Source organism: Somniosus microcephalus, unplaced genomic scaffold (genome assembly GCF_052327205.1).
Source record: "Somniosus microcephalus isolate GS21.2 unplaced genomic scaffold, FLI_Smic_1.0 unresolved_chr4, whole genome shotgun sequence".
NCBI lineage: Eukaryota > Metazoa > Chordata > Chondrichthyes > Squaliformes > Somniosidae > Somniosus > Somniosus microcephalus.
The window spans coordinates 39,382,094-39,398,212 of NW_028225182.1; the positions used below are offsets into that span (position 1 = coordinate 39,382,094).

The 16,119-nt window shown below is 48.4% G+C and overlaps 2 protein-coding genes across 2 annotated transcripts in view; both read left to right on the plus strand.

Annotated features, from left to right (window-relative positions):
* The window catches only part of LOC147090591 (uncharacterized), a 39,205-nt gene extending 23,778 nt beyond the window's left edge, over nt 1-15,427 (plus strand). Inside the window, exon 3 of the mRNA XM_085977361.1 lies at nt 12,314-15,427. Coding sequence (XP_085833487.1) covers nt 12,314-14,575 — 2,262 coding nt within the window. The 3' untranslated portion in view covers nt 14,576-15,427. The remainder of the gene's footprint in view (nt 1-12,313) is intronic.
* LOC147090592 (platelet glycoprotein Ib alpha chain-like) lies at nt 9,261-10,013 on the plus strand. Its single transcript, XM_085977006.1, has one exon. The coding sequence runs from the start codon at nt 9,276-9,278 to the stop codon at nt 10,011-10,013; it is 738 nt and encodes a 245-aa protein (XP_085833132.1). The 5' UTR covers nt 9,261-9,275.
* Nucleotides 15,428-16,119: the final 692 nt, after the last annotated feature.

A 16,119-nucleotide genomic window follows, 5' to 3' on the forward strand; every position in this document is an offset into this window, starting at 1 on the left:
ACCACCCTCTGGGTGAAAAAGTTTTTCCTCAAATCCCCTCTAAACCTCTTGCCCCTTACCTTGAATCTATGCCCCCTGGTTATTGACCCCTCTACTAAGGGGAAAAGTTCCTTTCTATCTACCCTATCTATGCCCCTCATAATTTTGCACACCTCAATCAGGTCCCCCCTCAGCCTCCTCTGCTCTAAGGAAAACAACCCCAGCCTGTCCAGTCTCTCTTCATGGCAGCACGGTGGCATAGTGGTTAGCACTGTTGCCTCACAGCGCCAGGGACCCGGGTTCAAATCCGGCCTCGGGTGACTGTCTGTGTGGAGTTTGCACATTCTCCCCGTGTTTGCGTGGGTTTCCTCCGGGTGCTCCGGTTTCCTCCCACAGTCCAAAGATGTGCGGGTTAGGTTGATTGGCTATGATAAAAATTGACCCTTAGTGTTAGGGGGATTAAATACGGGGATAGGGTGGGATATGTGTTGGTGTAGGGGTTACGGGGATCGGGTGGGATATGTGTCGGTGCAGGCTCGATGGGCCGAAATGGTCTCTATCTGCACTGTGGGGTTTCTGTGATTCTGTGATAGCTGAAGCGCTCCAGCCCAGGTAACATCCTGGTGAAACTCCTCTGCACCCTCTCTAATGCAATTGCCTCCTTCCTATAGTGTGGCGACCAGAACTGCACACAGTATTCCAGTTGTGTCCCAACTAGCATTTTGTACAGCTCCATCACAACCTCCCAGCTCTTATATTCCATCCCTCGGCTAATGAAGGCAAGTATCCCATATGCTTTCTTAACCACCTTATCTACCTGTCCTGCTGCCTTCAGGGATCTATGTACATGCACACCAAGGTCCCTCTGATCCTCTGTCCTTCCTAGGGTCCTACCATTCATTGTGTATTCACTTGCCTTGTTAGTCCTCCCAAAATGCATCACCTCATGCTTTTCAGGGTTAAATTCCATTTGCCACTGTTCTGCCCATCTGACCAACCCATCTATATTGTCCTGTAGCCTGAGGCTTCCCTCCTCGCTATTTACCACTCCACCAATTTTCATGTCATCTGCGAACTTACTGATCATACCTCATACATTTATATCTAAATCTTTAATGTACACTATAAACAGCAAGGGACCGAGCACCGATCCCTGTGGTACACCACTGGACATAGGCTTCCAGTCACCAAAACAACCTTCGACCATCACCCTCTGCCTCCTGCCACTAAGCCAATTTTGGATCCAATGTGCCAAATTGCCCTGGATCCCATGGACTTTTACCTTCTTGACCAGTCACCCATGCGGGACTTTGTCAAAAGCCTTACTGAAGTCCATGTTGACTACATCAACTGCACTACCCTCATCCACACACCTAGTCACCCCCTCGAAAAATTCAATCAAATTGGTTAGACATGATATCCCCCTGATAAAGCCATGCTGACTATCCTTGATTAATCCTTGCCTCTCCCAGTGGAGACTAATTCTGTCCCTCAGAATTTTTTCCAATAATTTCCCTAACACTGAAGTTAGGCTCACTGGCCTGTAATTCCCTGGTTTATCCCTACTACCCTTCTTGAATAATGGTACTACATTAGCTGTCCTCCCGTCCTCTGGAACCTCCCCTGTGGCCAGAGAGGTTCTGAAAATTTGTGCCAGAGCCCCTGCAATCTCCTCCCTTGCCTAACACAGCAGCCTGGGATACATCTCGTCTGGGCCTGGGGATTTATCCACTTTTAAGCCCGCTAAAACTGCAAGTACCTCCTCCCTGTCAATGCTAATTTGTTCAAGTATAACACAATCCCCTTGCCTGATTTCTATGCCTACATCGTCCTTCTCCATAGTGAACACAGATGCAAAATATTCATTTAAAACCTCACCTACATCTTCCGGCTCTACACACAGATTGCCACTTTGGTCCATAATGGGCTCTACTCTTTACCTGGTTATCCCTTTGCCCTTAATATACAGGAAACTTTCAATTTACCGGCACCTATATAACTGGAAATCTCGGTTAACCAGCAAAATTCAGGAGTAGGTTCAGGTAAGTTTTATTACTTGCCATCCTCCATCTGTTGCTGTTCAAGGGTATGGCTGCAGCTGTTGCTAAGCTACAGAGACGCTTGGACCTTTTGGCCATTGTTCTGAACCTGTTGCTAAGCAACAGGGTTTGTTGCTTTATATGGAGCTCTCAGCTCCGTATCTTTTACTATAGCTTTCGGTTATCCGGAATTTTTGATGAACCGGCACCACGTCAGTCCCGTCGGTGCCGGAAAAAAAAAGTTTCCTGTACTTATAAAACACCTTGGGATTTTCCGTTATTTTGCCCGCCAGTGTTTTTTCATGCCCCCTCTTCGCTCTCCTAATTTCTTTTTTAAATACCCCCCTGCACTTTCTAAACTCCTCTAGGGCTTCCACTGTTTTTAGTCCTTTGTATCTGCCAAAAGCCTCCCTTTTTTTCCTAATCCATTCTTGTATATCCCTTGACATCCAGTGTTCCCTGGACTTGTTGGTCCCACCCTTGACCCGTACGGGAACATGTTGGCGCTGTACTCTACTCTCTCTATTTCCTTTCTGAATGACTTCCACTGCTCTGATGTGGATTTTCCTACAAGTAGCTGATCCCAGTCCACTTTGGCCAGATCCTGCCTTATCATATTAAAATCAGCCTTCCCCCAATTTAGAACCTTTACTTCCGGTCCATCTTTGTCCTTTTCCATGACTACCTTAAATCTCACCGAATTATGGTCATTGTGCTGTCTCTCCCTCTAACTTAACCTTACTGTATGTACATAACCTACTTAAATATGTATAACTTACCTGTTAGGGCCGTTGCCCCTTTAACTCACCGTTTAGGGCCATTGCCCCTTTAAGACGCGCCTTAGCGTGCTGACGTCACGTCACGTACGACGTGACGTACGTGCGTGAGGCGGCCGCCGGCCCGACTCGGCTCTCCAGAAAGGCTGCCGGCACAGCCCGGCCTAGCGTCTTCGGCCGCATCTACCAGCCGCCGGGAGCGACGCGATCTTCCGCTCCCGCGGCAAGCATCGGCTCAGCCTGGCCTCCAGCTCCCGCTCCCGACTTCGGCCTCCACGGCCAGAAACGCGACCACGCGCATCACGTGACGCCCCAAGCGCGGACAACGCTACCGAGCGTGATGAGGTCATCACGCTCCCCACAGGACTGCTACGTAGTCCTCGTGGAGTCCTCGCTGGGACACAGACCTACACCACGGTGCTCCTACAGCAGCACAGGCTCCGGGCAGTTGTATTGTCCCCATGCTTGAGTCTTGGAAATTGTTTGTCTGTAAGTATTCTAGAATGCTATAGATGATTAATGTGCACTGTATGTTGTAGAAAATGTTTAGTTGTAACTTTTCTCTGCCTAGCTGATTAACTAGTAGCTGTATTTTCATACACTATGTACAGGGCTAATTTAAAGAGAATGCCTCCCAGTTTACTAAATGTACTGTGTTGCTCAGGCGTACCTAAATCTGTGTATACATATCAGTTATGCGCCTGTATACTAATGTGTGCTTCCATTTCTGTGTTGTATTTCAGTTTTACAATTAGAATCGTTCAGTAAAGCGTTACAAGAAAAGTCAAGCCTTGTGATTTTATTGGAAGATATCGAGCTGTTCGCTATCTGTCTAGCTCTGCATAGAATCGCGTTGCGAGGGCAGAACAGTAAAAAGACAGCAGCACAGCGGGCTCAAGCACAGGAAGATACCACTCAGCTACCATGAGTCTACGCTCAGGAAAACAATATACTCTAGAGGAAGTCGACCAGCCAATCGAGAAGAATGAGCCTCTCCCAGCAAACGAGGCCAAGTCACAGTCCTCTAAAGCAGCCTCTAGAACATCTCGGCGGTCCAGCAGACCGTCGTCACCGACAGCTCTCCCAGCAAACGACGCCAAGTCACAGTTCTCTAAAGTATCCTCTAGGTCATCTCGGCGGTCCAGCAGACCGTCGTCATCGACAGCTTCTACAGCCGCCAAAGCACGTGCCAAGGCAAAGGCCACCCAAGCGCAATTGTCCTTCGCTGAAAAAGAAGCTGACCTCATGAAGCAGAGAGCCGACCTCGACGCTAGTGTGATGAAGCAGAGAGCTGACCTCGAAGCTAGTGCGATGAAGCAGAGAGCTGACCTCGAAGCTAGTATGATGAAGCAGAAAGCCGACCTTGTAAAGCAGAGAGCTGATCTCGCTGCCATTCTCCACATTCTCCAAAGCCAGAGAGCTGCCGCTGCCGCTAAAGCCGAAGCCGCAGCTTATGAAGAAGATGAGGAGAGCGAACGCGGGGAGCCCAGCCAGGAAACATATGACCTGGAACAGCCCCTCAGTCCAGTGCAACGTACAAATGAGTATGTCCAACAACACTCCAAAGTGTTCTCAAAGGAAACATTCAGGTATCTCGACGTAGAACTAGCTACTCACCCCAGCAACAAACGGCCCGTTTTCGGAGACACTGAGCTCAAAAGAGAAGAAACGAGTAAGACTCACCTGCAGAGACCTCCACAACACTCGGCCAATCCAGCTAAGCAGTCCTCGCCCGAGCCGCAAGGCGCACAAGACTTCGCCAGGTACCTTACTCGCCGAGAATTGTTAAGTTCAGGCCTCCTAGAATTCGATGACCGTCCTGAAAATTATTGGTCATGGAGAGCATCCTTCCTGAGTACCACCAAGGACTTGAATCTGTCAGCCAGAGAAGAACTAGACTTGATGACAAAGTGGCTCGGAGCCGAGTCGTCAAGGCAGGCGAAGAGAATTCGCTCAGCGCATGTCCTCAATCCCACAGCAGGCCTCCACCTGGTTTGGCAACGTCTCAACGACTGTTATGGGACACCAGAAGTCATCGAACACGCACTGCTCAAGAAGCTTGAGGACTTCCCGAAGCTAACCAACAAGGATAATGTCGAGCTCAGAGAACTGGGCGACATTCTCCTCGAACTGGAGTGTGCCAAGGGAGAAGGTTACCTGACCGGCCTCTCGTATTTGGATACGGCTCGCGGGGTAAACCCAATAGTGGAAAAGCTCCCCCACAATCTTCAAGAGAAATGGATAGCTAAGGGATCCAAGTACAAGGAGGAAAATGGAGTGGCATTTCCCCCCTTCTCTCTCTTCTCCAGGTTTGTCCAACAACAGGCAAGGGTGAGGAATGATCCAAGTTTCGCTTTCTCCACCTCCAGCAGTTACGCTCCTTCGAGAACAGAGAAACCCACAAAGGACAGCAACAAAGCCTCTGTGAGTGTGCACAAAACAGAGGTTCCAGCCGAACCCTCAGTCAACCAATCCAGTTCTGCTGGGAATGAAGTGGATGACCCAGATCGTCAGTGTCCTATACACAAGAAGCCCCACCCACTCAAAAAGTGTCGAAGCTTTAGAGACAAGCCCATTGATGAGCGCACGTCATACCTGAAAGAGAACCGCATCTGCTTCAGGTGTTGTGGGTCGACTACGCACATGGCAAAAGACTGCAAGGCGACAATCAAGTGCCTTGAGTGCAACAGCGAAAAACACATAGCAGCCCTGCATCCAGGTCCTCCTCCGTCAACCACCGAGAGCGCCGCGGTTGACAAAGAGGATAGCGGGGAGCAAAGCGAAAGCACATCTTCAGTCACCTCCAAGTGTACAGAGGTTTGCGGAAATGCAAGCAGCCCACGCTCATGCTCCAAAATCTGCTTGGTTAAAGCATATCCTGCAGGGAGAAAGGAGAAGGCAATCAAAATGTATGCAGTGCTCGATGAGCAAAGCAACAAGTCCCTAGCGAAGACGGAATTCTTCAATCTCTTCGACGTCAAGGCCAGCACCGCTCCGTACACGCTAAAAACCTGTGCAGGGACAACAGATACTACGGGTAGGAGAGTCGGGAACTTCATGATCGAGTCCATGGATGGGAAACTACAGCTTCCCCTCCCCACCTTGATTGAGTGCGACATGATGCCAGAGGACAGGACGGAAATCCCCTCCCCAGAGGTCGCACGCCATCAGCCCCACCTACAGCCAATTGCCAATAAGATTCCAGCTGTGGACCCGGACGCTCCAATCCTCCTACTCTTGGGAAGAGACATCTTAAGGGTGCACAAGGTACGTGAGCACATCAACGGGCCCCACGATGCTCCCTATGCGCAGCGGCTTGACTTGGGATGGGTCCTCGTGGGTGGAGTTTGCCTGGGAACAGTCCACAAACCAGCGGATGTCAGCGTCTATAAAGCAAACGTGTCGTGCAACGGTCGCACATCCTGTCTCAGCCCATGCCCAAACAGGATCCAGGTAAAGGAGGACTACGACGACATGACGCAGCATCATAGGTCAACCTCCTCTGCCTGTGAGGAAGAGGCAGGCCCCACTGTGAGCACAGATGGCCTAGGATGCTCAGTGCTTGAAAGGTCCAAGGACGATAGACACAGCTGGGCGGCACCCCTGCCGTTTCGCCCTCCTGGACGCCGTCTTCCGAGTAGCGGGGAGCAGGCTGCGGGGCGCCTCTGCTCGCTCAGGAGAACCCTGGTGCCGGGGTCCACCGACCCAGACACGCCTGCAGTCCCCACCCCAGCGATGCTCCTGACTCAAAAGATGAGTGCTATTTCAGCTCCCTCTGGAAACTTCGACATGGCCGAGCTGCACGGGAAGCAGTGGAAGCAAGTACAGTGTCGTGCAGACACTTCTTGGAAGAGATGGGGAGGAGAGTATTTGCCCACCCTACAGAGCCGTAGGAAATGGACAGAAGACAAGCCGAATGTCAAAGTGAGAGATGTCGTCTTGCTGAAAGACAGCCAAGCACACAAACGAACGGTCAGTGGGACTGGCCGTCAAAACTCTGCCGAGCAGGGACAAGAGGGTCCGCAAGGTGGAGGTGAAGACCGTCAAGGAAGAGACTGTCAAGGTGTTTCCGAGGCCAGTCTCAGAGATCGTAGTCCTCCTTTCCGAAGAAATCTAGAGAACGGACTCTGAGCGTGTGGCAGCCAAAGGACGTTTTCTCCAGGTTATTTTGTATCTGTAGTGGTACAAATGGAATTGTACCAAGCGGGGAGTGTGCTGTCTCTCCCTCTAACTTAACCTTACTGTATGTACATAACCTACTTAAATATGTATAACTTACCTGTTAGGGCCGTTGCCCCTTTAACTCACCGTTTAGGGCCATTGCCCCTTTAAGACGCGCCTTAGCGTGCTGACGTCACGTCACGTACGACGTGACGTACGTGCGTGAGGCGGCTGCCGGCCCGACTCGGCTCTCCAGAAAGGCTGCCGGCACAGCCCGGCCTAGCGTCTTCGGCCGCATCTACCAGCCGCCGGGAGCGACGCGATCTTCCGCTCCCGCGGCAAGCATCGGCTCAGCCTGGCCTCCAGCTCCCGCTCCCGACTTCGGCCTCCACGGCCAGAAACGCGACCACGCGCATCACGTGACGCCCCAAGCGCGGACAACGCTACCGAGCGTGATGAGGTCATCACGCTCCCCACAGGACTGCTACGTAGTCCTCGTGGAGTCCTCGCTGGGACACAGACCTACACCACGGTGCTCCTACAGCAGCACAGGCTCCGGGCAGTTGTATTGTCCCCATGCTTGAGTCTTGGAAATTGTTTGTCTGTAAGTATTCTAGAATGCTATAGATGATTAATGTGCACTGTATGTTGTAGAAAATGTTTAGTTGTAACTTTTCTCTGCCTAGCTGATTAACTAGTAGCTGTATTTTCATACACTATGTACAGGGCTAATTTAAAGAGAATGCCTCCCAGTTTACTAAATGTACTGTGTTGCTCAGGCGTACCTAAATCTGTGTATACATATCAGTTATGCGCCTGTATACTAATGTGTGCTTCCATTTCTGTGTTGTATTTCAGTTTTACAATTAGAATCGTTCAGTAAAGCGTTACAAGAAAAGTCAAGCCTTGTGATTTTATTGGAAGATATCGAGTTGTTCGCTATCTGTCTAGCTCTACATAGAATCGCGTTGCGAGGGCAGAACAGTCATTGTCACCAAAATGCTCTCCTACTGACACTTCTACCACTTGCCCGGCTACATTCCCTAGAATTAGGTCCAATACCGCCCCCTCTCTTGTAGGACTTTCTACATGCTGGCTCAAAAAGCTCTCCTGGATGCACTTTAAGAATTCCGCACCCTCTAAGCCTTTCACACTCTGACTATCCCAGTTAATATTGGGGAAGTTGAAATCCCCTACTATTATTACCCTATTATTTCTACACTTCTCTGAGATATGCCTACATATCTGTTCCTCTATCTCCCCCTGACTGTTCGGGGGCCGATAGTACACTCCCAGCAAAGTGCTTGCCCCTTTTTGTTTTTAAGTTCTACCCATATGGCCTCATTAGAGGAACCTGCTAAGATATCATCCCTCCTTACCGCAGTAATTGACTCCTTGATTAATATTGCGACACGCCCCTCCTCTTTTACATCCCCCTCTGCCTCGCCTGAAGATTCTATACCACGGAATATTGAGCTGCCAATCCTACCCCTCCCTCAACCATGTCTCTGTGATAGCAACAATATCATACTCCCATGTGTTCATCAACACCTTCAATTCATCTACCTTACTCGTAAGACTCCTTGCATTAAAATAAATGCCTTCCAGCCTTGTCACACTCCATTGTGCCGATACATATTTGCTCTGCCTTCCAGACTGACTTGTTTTTTCCTCTATATTTGGCTGTGCATCACCCTCTGCTATAGCTCCACACGGTATCCCATCCCCCTGACAAGTTAGTTTAAACCCCCCGCCACCAACAGTACTAGCAAACCTCCCCGCAAGGATGTTGGTCCCGTTCCGGTTCAGGTGCAACCAGTCCGACTTGTACAGGTCCCACCTTTCCCAGAAACAGACCCAGTGATCCAGGAAACTAAAGCCCTCCCTCCTGCACCAACTCTTTAGCCACGCATTCATCTGCTCTATCCTTCTATTCCTATACTCACTAGCACGTGGCACCGGGAGAAATCCAGAGATTACAACCTTTGAGGTCCTGCTTTTTAAACTGCTACCTAGCTCAGTAAATTCTCGTTGCAGGACCTCATCCCTCTTTCTACCTATGTCGTTGGTACCAATGTGAACCATGACCTCTGACTGTTCGCACTCCCCCTTCAGAATGCCCTGCAGCCGTTTCTATGGTTCTATCATCTTATCAACCTCAAACAAATCAGCCCCGAGTCTACACTCCTATTAGGGTGGCAATGCCCAAAAGACTAGTCAACAAGAGTTAGAGTTAGTGTCTTCAAGTCAGGTTGAGAGAACATTGGAGTGAAAGTCAATAGTTACAACTGTAAAGTTTCTTTTTTTTAATTTTTTAGGAATGTGGCTGTCGAGGATGTTATACCTGTGGACCTTCTGTTGTATATACCTATTCAGGACTTCCCTAACTTCTCCTCTGTGCAATTCATTTCATGATTCAGCAGGAAACTTTGTAACCAACTGCAGTCATCGGTCCCTTGTGTCTGTCCCTGACTCTTTCCCGCTAGAAACCAAGATCCTCCTACTGAACTTCAACTCCCTCAGGTCCATCTCCTTAAGCTCGTTTAAAACCCTCTCACAACTCAACGATCTCGAGCTTTCCAACAACCAGATTCAGAACATTGAGCCGGATTACCCTCTCTCAATAAAAAAGCTGGACCTCTCGTCTAACTCCTTAACCAACGTTCCCAACTTCAGCAACCTCCGACATCTCACAAAGCTAGTCCTTGATCACAACAAGATACCTGCTCTGCCCGAGGGGGCGTTCAATGACTTACCCATGTTAGACGAGCTAAGCATCAGAGGAAACGCAATCCAGGTTGTTCCTGAGCACATCTTTGACCCTCTCGAGAATCTTAGATACTTAATCCTTTCTGGAAATAACATCAAGAAATTCCCCGATAACTCACTGGACAGCTTAGAATATCTGGAAAAATTTGATGTCTCAAATAATGAACTAAGAACAATTCCTCAAGACTTCTTTGAGAACAACCTACTGCCTTATGTCTATCTCTACAATAACCCATGGCACTGTGGGTGCGACACTGTGGAGTATTTGAGAGAATACATAGATACATAGAAGATAGGAGCAGGAGTAGGCCATTCGGCCCTTCGTGCCTGCTCCGCCATTTAATGAGATCATGGCTGATCCTTTAATTCAGTATCCCGTCCCCGCCTTCTCTCCGTAACCCTTAACCCCTTTTGCCCGTAGAAATATATCTAATTCCCTCTTAAATATATTTAATGAGCTGGCGTACACTGCCCTCTGTGGCAATGAGTTCCACAGGTTCACCACTCTCTGAGTGAAGAAATTCCCCCTCATCTCTGTCCTAAATGGTTTAGCCCTTATCCTTAAATTATGTCCTCTAGTTCTGTTCTCACCCGCCAAGGGAAACATTCCTTCTGCATCCAGTCTGTCTAGACCTGTCAGAATTTTATACACTTCTATGAGGTCCCCTCTCAATCTCCTAAACTCCAGTGTGTACATCCCTAAACTACATAGTCTCTCCTCATAGGTCATTCCCGCCATTCCTGGTATCAGCCTGGTGAATCGCCGCTGCACCCCCTCCATGGCAAGAACATCCTTCCTCAGATGAGGCGACCAAAACTGTACACAGTACTCGAGGTGTGGTCTCACCAGTGCCCTGTACAGCTGCAGCAAGGTATCCCTGTTCCTGTATTCTAACCCTTTTGCTATGAAGGCCAGCATACCGTTTGCCTTCTTGACCGCCTGTTGCACCTGCATGCTCGCCTTCAGTGACTGGTGTACAAGAACACCCAGGTCTCTCTGTACTTCCCCCTCTCCCAATCTATTGCCATTTAAATAATAATTTGCCCTCCCGTTCCTGCACCCAAGGTGGATAACTTCGCACTTGTCCACATTATAGTGCATCTGCCATTTATCCGCCCAATCGCCCAGTCTGTCCAAATCGCTCTGGAGCTTCCTGGTCTCTTCCTCTGAGCCCACCCCACCTCCTAGTTTAGTGTCGTCTGCAAATTTGGAAATGCTGCATCCGACTCCCTGATCCAGGTCATTAATGTAAATTGTGAACAGCTGGGGGCCCAGGACAGATCCCTGTGGTACCCCACTTGTTACTGCCTGCCATTCAGAAAATGAGCCGTTTATTCCAACTCTCTGTTTTCTATCTGACAGCCAGTTCCCTATCCACGCCAAAACTTTCCCCTTTATCCCATGAGCCTCAATTTTCCATGCTAATCTTTTATGTGGGACCTTATCGAAGGCCTTTTGGAAGTCCAGGTACACCACATCTACTGGCTCTCCCCCATCTATTCTACCAGTTACTCCCTCAAAAAATTCCAATAGATTAGTCAAGCACGATTTACCCTTTGTAAATCCATGTTGACTCTGTCCTATCCTGTCCCCATTTGCTAAGTGCTCCGCTATTTCATCCTTAATGATGGACTCCAGCATTTTGCCCACAACTGATGTAAGGCTTACAGGTCTGTAATTACCTGCTTTTTCCCTACCCCCCTTTTTGAATAGTGGGGTAACGTTAGCTACCCTCCAATCCATCGGCACTGTTCCCGAGTCTAATGAATTCTGAAAAATCATCCTTAGTGCATCCGCTATCTCTAGGGCCACCTCCTTCAGTACCCTAGGATGCATGTTATCAGGCCCTGGGGATTTGTCCACCTTCAATCCCTTTAGCTTCCTTAACACCATATCCTTAGAGATATTGATTTGCGTCAGTTCCTCCTTTGCCAATGTCCCTATTTTTCCCGATATCCCAGGGAGGTTTTTTGTGTCTTCCTTCGTAAAGACTGACCCAAAGTATGCATTTAGTTGATCTGCCATTTCCTTATTTCCCATTATATATTCCCCCGTATCTGACTGCAATGGACCAACTTTGGTTTTCACCAGTCTTTTCCTTTTGATATATTTATAAAAGCTTTTGGAGTTAGTTTTTATATTTTCCGCCAGCTTGTTTTCGTAAGCTATTTTGCCCCTCTTGATCATGCCCTTTGCCCTCCTTTGCTCTATCTTAAACTGTTCCCAATCTTCCGCTCTGGCGCTTTTTTTGGCTATTTTATACGCCCTATCTTTGGATTTTATGCTGTCTCTAATTTCCCCTGTTATCCACGGTTGAGTCACCTTTTTAGATTTCCTTTTATGCCAGATTGGTATAAACAATTTTTGCAATTTTGTCATTCTATCTTTAAATGTTTGCCATTGTTTATCTACCTCCAGTCCTCCCAGGAACGTTGTCCAATCAGACCTACTCAGAATGGATTGAATTAAATGAAGTTAGCATATACAGACGTTCTGGGGAGGCTGATGCAGAGAGTGTTGTTTGTCAGACTCCATCTGCTTGGGAAGACACTCCGATTATTCGTCTCCCAATTGAACAAATCTGTCAGGTTGTGACAACAACTGAAATAATCCCTCAGACAAGCACAGCTACAGAAAGGGTACAAGTGACTACTTTCAACAGCCACTGGTTAACGACATCTCCACCCCTGGAGGTTTGTGCTCAATATAGGGATTTGGCAGGAAACTTTGCAACCAACTGCAGTCATCGGTCCCTTGTGTCTGTCCCTGACTCTCTCCCGCTAGAAACTGAGATCCTCCTACTGAACTTTAACTCTCTCAGGTCCATCTCCTTAAGCTCGTTTAAAACCCTCTCTGAGCTCAATGATATCGACCTATCCAACAACCAGATTCAGAACATTGAGCCGGATTACCCTCTCTCAATAAAAAAGCTGGACCTCTCGTCTAACTCCTTAACCAACTTTCCCAACTTCAGCAATCTCCGACATCTCACAAAGCTAGTCCTTGATCACAACAAGATACCTGCTCTGCCCGAGGGGGCGTTCAATGACTTACCCATGTTGGACGAGCTAAGCATCAGAGGAAACGCAATCCAGGTTGTTCCTGAGCACATCTTTGACTCCCTCGAGAATCTTAGATACTTAACCCTTTCTGGAAATAACATCAAGAAATTCCCCGATAACTCACTGGACAACTTAGAATATCTGGAAGAATTTGATGTCTCAAATAATGAATTAAGAACAATTCCTCAAGACTTCTTTGAGAACAACCCACTGTCTTATGTCTATCTCTACAATAACCCATGGCACTGTGAGTGCGACACTGTGGAGTATTTGAAAGAATGGATTGAATTAAATGAAGTTAACATATACAGACATTCTGGAGAGGCTGATTCTGAGATTGTTGTTTGTCAGACTCCATCTGCTTGGGAAGACACTCCGATTATTCATCTCCCAATTGAACAAATCTGTCAGGTTGTGACAACAACTGAAATAATCCCTCAGACAAGCACAGCTACAGAAAGGGTACAAGTGACTACTTTCAACAGCCACTGGTTAACGACATCTCCACCGCTGGAGGTTTGTGCTCAATATAGGGATTTGGCAGGAAAGGTTGTGACCAACTGCAGTCATCGGTCCCTTGTGTCTGTCCCTGACACTCTCCCGCTAGAAACTGAGATCCTCCTACTGAACTTTAACTCTCTCAGGTCCATCTCCTTAAGCTCATTTAAAACCCTCTCTCAGATCAATGATATCGACCTATCCAACAACCAGATTCAGAACATTGAGCCAGATTACCCTCTCTCAATAGAGAAGCTGAACCTCTCGTCTAACTCCTTAACCAACATTCCCAACTTCAGCAATCTCCGACATCTCAGAAAGGTAGTCCTTGATCACAACAAGATACCTGCTCTGCCCGATGGGGCGTTCAATGACTTACCCGTGTTGGACGAGCTAAGCATCAGAGGAAACGCAATCCAGGTTGTTCCTGAGCACATCTTTGACCCCCTCGAGAATCTTAGATACTTAATCCTTTCTGGAAATAACATCAAGAAATTCCCCGATAACTCACTGAGCAAGTTAGAGAATCTGACAACATTTGATGTCTCAAATAATGAACTAAGAACAATTCCTCAAGACTTCTTTGAGAGGAGTCCAGAGCTTAACGTCTATTTATACAACAACTTGTGGTACTGTGATTGTGACATTCAATACTTGACTGAATGGATCAGAATGAATGAGGGTAAGATGTACAGCAGTGAAGGTGTCCCTGATGATACGGATGTTCTTTGTAGTGGCCCCGCTGAGGTGAGTGGATGGTCTCTCAGCCACCTTGCCATATCCAACGTGTGCAGAACCAGCACTCCTGACTATATGCCCCTGACATCTATCAGTAGCCTTGATGTGACCACCCAACCAGACCTCCTTTCCACCAGTGCTGAAGACACCGTTAACCTTCGGGAGAGAAGATCTGGCCTCCTTGACATACTGAGCATGTTCGGGTCGAATTGCTTCCTGCTCTTTATCTTGCATTGTCTCTCGCTCTGCTTCCTGCTGCTGGAGATCTGCGCCCTCTTGTTCTACACCCTCAAGATTCATCGGACGTGCTACGCACCCCTAAAGCACCTCGCCAAGAGACGCTCTAACATCAGACTCGTACGATACAGCTTGCTGGTGCCCAACCTTCACCAGATCTATCCCGCGCTGGGCCCGGGCTTGGAGCCAGGCGGCGCGGAGGCAGCCGGCAATGGGGAACTGTTGGACGAGGCCTTAAACTCGCCATCGGAGGGAAGCGGTCATCCTGCCGGTCCGATGGAGGCTCCTGGCGATGCCCTTGGCAGTTTCTTATAGAAGACCTACCACAAGCAAATGCTGCGTTACATCAATGGAAGTGTGGAAGAACACTCTGATATAAAAAGCTTGCAAGCTTTAAAAGCATGCATCTGAATTTACATATATGCAGATGAGGGCAGGGGCCCTATTTTGATATTGTATATTACACCGGCATGGATCTATTGGACTGAATGGCCTGTTTCTGTGCTGTAAACACTTTGTAACTTACAGCACAGTCACAGCCCATTCGACCTATCTGGTCCATGCTGGTGTTTATGCTCCACGCGAGCCTCCTCCCAGCCCTCTTGATCTCACCCCATCAACATAACTGGGAACGGTAGCATAGTGGTTATGTTACTGGACTAGTAAACCAGAGACGTGACTTCACATCTTCCACCATGACAGCTGGGGAATTTATAATTCAGTTAATTAAATCTGGAACAAAAAGCTACTATCAGTAATGGTGACCATGAATACTACCAGATTGTTATATAAAACCCATCTGGTTCACCAATGTCCTTTAGAAAAGGAAATCTACTGCCCTTACCCAGTCTGGCCTATATGTGACTTTTAACTGTCCTCTGAAATGGCCTAGCAAGCTACTCAGTTGTACCAACTGCTAATAAGGTGGCGGCTCACCACCACCTTCTGAAGGGCAATAAATGCTGGCCTTGCCAGCGACGCCCACATCCAATGGTTAAATTTATTCCTTAAAATTAATAAAGTTGGATGATAATGCTGTCCGGTGTAAATATACACGGAGCTGTGATATGCAGCCCCACCAGGCCGAATGATCTCCGGTTCCATTCCCAGCCTGAGCTAACAGATCAAATCCACAATGGTAGCTGTGGTAGGACAATTTCGGCTAGGAAAGAGGGTGGCGGGGGGGGGAAATTGATCTGGGAGGGGGGCTGGTGATCGCTATCGAGTGACTCTTTTGCTGGAAAGTGCACATGCGGTGAGGGGGCCGGGCCCGGATCAGGCTGAGCGGTGATGCTCGCCATAGTCGAATGGCCCGACGAGACTCACCGTCTGGATTCACACGTCGACAGTGCCATTTTGTGGGTGGGGGGAAGCAAGTGCGGGGGGTGGGGGAGAGAACAGGGGTGAAAACATTTTTGCCAAACTTATTTTATTTGGGGAGAAGAGAGACGGCTGGAGCTACAAGGACTCGTGATAACGTCATGCACAAACAGCGCGATAAAGGCTAATGAGTTTCACTCTCACCGCTGGGCTATGCGCACGCAACAAAAAATGGTTTGCTGAATAATACAAAGTGATGCCCCCTTTAAATGACTGTGTCAGCCGTGCCTTAGTGGGTCGTACTCTCGCCTCTGAATCATGAAGGTTGTGGGTTCAAGTCCCACTCTAGAGAATTTGAGCACATAAATCTAGGCTGAGGGAGTGCTACACTGTCGGAGGTGCCGTCTTTTGAATACGACGTTAAACCGAGGCCCCGTCTGCTCTCTCAGGTGGACGTAAAAGATCCCGCGGCCACTATTTCGAAGAAGAGCAGGGGGAGTTCGCCCCGGTGTCCTGGGGCCAATATTTATCCCTCAATC